Source organism: Plectropomus leopardus, unplaced genomic scaffold (genome assembly GCF_008729295.1).
Source record: "Plectropomus leopardus isolate mb unplaced genomic scaffold, YSFRI_Pleo_2.0 unplaced_scaffold18442, whole genome shotgun sequence".
In the NCBI taxonomy this organism is placed as follows: domain Eukaryota; kingdom Metazoa; phylum Chordata; class Actinopteri; order Perciformes; family Serranidae; genus Plectropomus; species Plectropomus leopardus.
In genome coordinates, this window is record NW_024619878.1 from 1 (window position 1) to 5,028 (window position 5,028).

General features: G+C 47.6%; 1 protein-coding gene across 1 annotated transcript; it reads left to right on the forward strand.

Annotated features, from left to right (window-relative positions):
* Positions 1–975: 975 nt before the first annotated feature.
* On the forward strand, positions 976–3,647 carry LOC121965058 (interferon regulatory factor 2-binding protein 2-A-like). Its single transcript, XM_042515224.1, has 2 exons — positions 976–2,121; positions 2,528–3,647. Exons 1-2 carry the CDS (start codon positions 1,287–1,289, stop codon positions 3,244–3,246), a joined length of 1,554 nt encoding a protein of 517 aa, XP_042371158.1. The 5' UTR covers positions 976–1,286; the 3' UTR covers positions 3,247–3,647.
* Positions 3,648–5,028: the final 1,381 nt, after the last annotated feature.

Here is a 5,028-nt window from a genome sequence, read left to right on the forward strand (position 1 = left end):
TATTATTACAACTTTGCTAAAACAACAAATCTATAGTGGCCTAAGAATTTCATTTGGACAATACTATATATTGATTGTTTAAAAGAAAAAAACAAAGTGTCTGAATGGCTGATTCACTCCAATGTAATTTCATTTAGTGGTGGCAGATTTGTTCAGTGCACTAGAATAAAATGTGGGCAGAGCTATATTCATGCTGTAACCCCGATCCATTCAAGCTTACAACACACTGGCTGGAAATCCCCACCTCATGACAGAGCTTCCTGGTTACTGGCTAACGGAGGCGCCCTTTTTTTCTTTTCTTTTTATATTAACAGAGCAGGAAAATATTACCTAACCGGTGCAATAAACCACAGTCTGCTGAAATCACGCGGGTAAGCTGACACTAAAATGAATAATCCTGAAACATAAATTTTATTTGCAGCTACAGGCTAACAAAAAACCACTGCTGCACAGCCTTGTCGAGCGTCTATGTATATTTCTACTGGATTACAGTCGTTGTTTTTCCAAGGGTCGACCCACCTCATTCATTGCACAGCAGTAGTAGTAGCAGCTCATGGCGTCGATGCGCTGTGCATTGAGAAAAACAAGCTGCAGCCTGAACCGGACAATGCTCTGAATTAAGGACAAAGCAGCAGTCAACTGGAGGAGCAGACTCCTGTTTTTTATCCCCTGGCGGTCTGCTGCTAACCTACAGCCACATTTATTTTTTTGTCATAAAAAATCTCCTCTCTGCAGGCAGGCTGGTATCGACGGAGCCGGAGTGATATTTTTGCAGGTTTGATAATAATAACACGAGCAGTGAGTCGGAGGCGGTGATGGTGGCGGTGGTGGTGGTGGTGGTGAGGCTGAACTGGGTGCAGTTTTGGCAGAGGTTCAAGTGATTAAATTAAAAATAAAAAAAAAGGCAGTGAGTGACAGAGGCTGCAGTAAAGTGAGGGGGGAGAGGAAGAAGGAGGAGGAGGAGGAGGAGGGGGTCTGTCGAAGAAATCAAGTCAATAGAAACTGAAGTGGAAGCAGGCGTTTAGAGCTCCGTGGTGACGTCACTGCTCCACATTGAGCCAGTAGTAGAGAGTCAGTGGAGATAGATAGAGGAGCGCCGTAGTAAAGTACACACCGACATGAACTTCTCCCTCTAAAACTTCAACGTTGTTGCTGTAAAACGTCGGGAGAAGGTTTTTTTCGACGAACGGAACTTGCTCTTTATTGGCTTTTCAAGGGGAGCTCGGAGGAAAGCACGAGAAGACACATTTTGGGTTTCTTTTCGGGGGGTGTCGACGACGAGCGCTATGTCGTCCGCGGCGGTCGCTGCTTCTTCCAGGAGGCAGTCGTGTTATTTATGCGACCTGCCCCGCATGCCGTGGGCCATGATCTGGGATTTTACCGAGCCCGTCTGCAGGGGATGTGTCAACTACGAAGGAGCAGACCGCATTGAGTTTGTCATCGAGACAGCCCGGCAGCTCAAGAGGGCTCACGGGTTTCAGGAGGGCAGGTCTCCCGGGCCGGGGAAGTCGCAGCTCTCCGGGAAAGAGATCCAGGCGATCAACCACGCTGCGGCGGGAGACCCCGGCTCCCGGCCGCCGCAGCCGCTGGACCGCTACCCGCTGCCCTCCGACCGCCCGCCCCGGCTGGGTCCAGAGTACCAGTCTGGCAGGCAGGCAAACGGCATCCCCGTCCCCAATGGATTTCCTAAACCCGACGAGCCGCCGGAGCTGAACCGCCAGAGCCCCAACCCGCGCAGGAATAGCACGGTGCCCCCAAATCTAGTGCCTTTGGTTAACGGGAACATGCCCCCGGTGCACGCAGTCAACGGCAGACCGGGCCAGATGGGGCTTCCCTCCGCACTGGCGGGCGGTAGTCCCGCCGACATGGGCAAGAGACCCGCCTCGGTGTCCAGCACCGAGCACGACCGAGAGGTGAAGGAGAAGCACAGACCGGACAGCCTCACGCCGGAGATCTCCGAGAGCCACAAAAACAGGGCAGACCCGGACTGGATGGGCAAGGGCAAAACGGTGAGGGACCTGATGGCTCTGCACACTTTCGACAACAGGTTCAAGAAGGACCATGCGGCCATGCAACAAAGGGTTATGGGCTACGAGGCCAGCGCAACGGCTTCCAAGTCAGGTGAGCATCCAGTTATGCCTATATTCAGTAATAATTTGGCTATTTTGTGCATCTTTTTTTGTTATCTATATTTACCATTTGGAGCCTAGGAAGGGGTTAATAGTATACGAATGAGAAACAGTAGTGTTCAGATTCAATAATATTTGGAAAAAATGTGCATTTTTTGTTACATTTATAATCCTATTCAAGTCCAGGAAGGGGTTAATTATGTACAATCGATACATATCTTCAAAATTTAAGGTGCACACATTATGATTTTTATAATTTTATTGTTTGTTATTATTGTTTTGTTCCCCGTGGTGCAGCAGTGAACAGCAAAAATGCACGTCTGCCTTCCAGTGTAATTGTTGATCCTTGTCTGAGCTGTGCAACTCAACTGTTTTGTTTAACCCTTTCCCACCTCCAGACAGAGGAAAACACCCCCGGAGCATGAAGAGAAAAGCATCGCCTGAACCAGAGGGAGAGGGGACAGCTGCCAAGCTCAACGGAGAAGGACAGCAGTGGTTACCACCACCTACTGACGGACTGAAAATGCCTCCAGTTCCCCCGCCAAGCTTCGCCTCTCCCCCCTCCACAATATCCCCCCACTCCCGCACCACACCACCTGAGGCGGCCCAGAACGGCCAGTCCCCCATGGCGGCGCTCATCATGGCGGCAGACAATGCAGGTGGGAACAGCTCCCCCAAGGACGCCAACCAAGTCCACTCCACTACCCGGAGGAACAGCAGCAGTCCCCTGTCACCGTCCTCCATGAATCAGAGGAGGCTGGCGCAGAGAGATGCATCCGGTGCAGGCACACCCCACGTGCCAGGCATGGACCAAGTGCACCCCCAAAGCATTCCGGACTCCTCGGTACCCGGCAGCATACCCCTGTGCTGCACGCTGTGCCACGAGCGTTTGGAGGACACACACTTTGTTCAGTGCCCCTCTGTGCCCTCTCACAAGTTCTGCTTCCCGTGCTCGAGGGAAAGCATAAAGCAGCAAGGTGCCACGGGTGAAGTGTACTGTCCGAGTGGAGAGAAATGTCCCCTGGTTGGCTCGAACGTACCATGGGCTTTCATGCAAGGAGAAATCGCCACCATCCTTGCAGGAGATGTCAAAGTAAAAAAGGAGAGGGACCCTTGATTTTGTTTGAACACTTCTTTGGGGAGGGGAAGCAAAAATATGAGTATAAATATATAAATATCACATACATACCATTCAAACAAACTAACGGACTTGTACATATTGGACCCAAGGGAAGAGTATACTTCGTAAACATGGTTGTATAATTTTTGATTTTTGAATACATTGTGTTTCTATATTTTTGAAGATAAAGGTATGTACTCATTATAATGGACTACGTTCCTCTTTGTTGATGTTTAACAAAATTCTTGATGTACTTCTAGGTCTGGTGGCAGTTCCTGTTTAACGTAGAATGTGACTAATGCTACTCTACGAGCACTTGGCAAAACTGAAATGCTTTTAGCTGTACTTGTATGCACTTGTTTAAAAATTGCCAAATACAATTTCTGATCTTGTATGAACTTATTGTCTGAGCTTGCTTCATTTGAGTGATTAAGTTACACAGGACTGTGGGACAGATGAGCAGATAGGGGCTCGCTGTGCTCTGATGCGCAGGCTTGTTGTGACGGCTCAGGAGACTTGATTTACGCTGCACAACATAAGTAGGCTACTGTTTCACGCTGCAGGACGGCAGCCTTTTCTGCTCACATGCCTTTTTCGTGATTCATGGAAAAGCATGGGCGGAAAAAAACCAAAACAAGACACATTGTCCCAAATTTCAGTTTGTGCTGGAACTGGAACTGATTGCAGCATACAGAAATAGGTGCCAAGTCATGTTCAGTCAGCTGGAATTTGTTGAGACAGTAATGTGAGAAAGTGCATGATTGTCAACATGATACTATAGTGTAACTACTGTTGTGTAACCACAAATTTAGCTGAAATTCACCCCTCTGAATAATAGCTTTTATACTGGTGCCACATATTTTTCAAGCGTGTATGCAAAAAGTGTTATGAGGGTTTTTATTCTAGACAAACCTGTGATTTTCAAATAATTCAATGCACAAAGCAGTTGATAAACCACACATTATGAATAAAATCTGCAAGCTATCTCAAAGCATGAATTAGGTGCATCAGCACTGCAGCAACACCCCTTTACTATCACGGATACTAGGACATGCTTCCACATGCTAAGAGCAGAATTCTGCCTCGGTATGCAACGTGTGCTCTCTCAGAGTAAACAATAACGCTGTTGCTGCCTTACATGCCAACCTTGTCTGCATCTCTTCAGATATGCAAATTTAATTGTTGCAGATTCATGGCAGCACGGCCATAAAAACAGCAATTCTGTCTCCGTAATGGCGAGCAGGCAGCCAGACTCATCTCTACAAGCAATGAGCGTCTTATGGGGTCGTTATGTGGCAGTTACTGTGTCTGCAGAAGTAGAGAAGCAATCTTGAGACTTGTTTTTTTGCTCCCTCAGACAAAGAAATCTCACTCCCGTGTAGCTGACACTGCAGCAAGCGGACACTGACATGGAGATTCATATCTAGCAGAGAGGGAGGCTTGGTGTAGTAGGGGGGGTTGCGTAATTATTTGAGACATAATCTGCTTCCTGCTCGTGTTTTATCAAGCTGTCAGTGCAGCAACCCAAAATTCAGCAAGAGCACGCAGATTGTTTTTTTTTTTTTTTTTAGGTGATTAAATGCCTGCAGACGGCTCATGCGTTGTTGCTTCATTGTGCTTTGGTGCCCATGAATCTGTTCAGCTGGGCATTTATTGATCCTACTGCACTGACAGATGAATGAATGTTTTTTGTCGGCACCTCAAAGTCTTAACAGGGATTACCCACTCTGTAATAAGCTGTATGGTGTCTTGATTAATTGATTGATTCATAATGTTGAA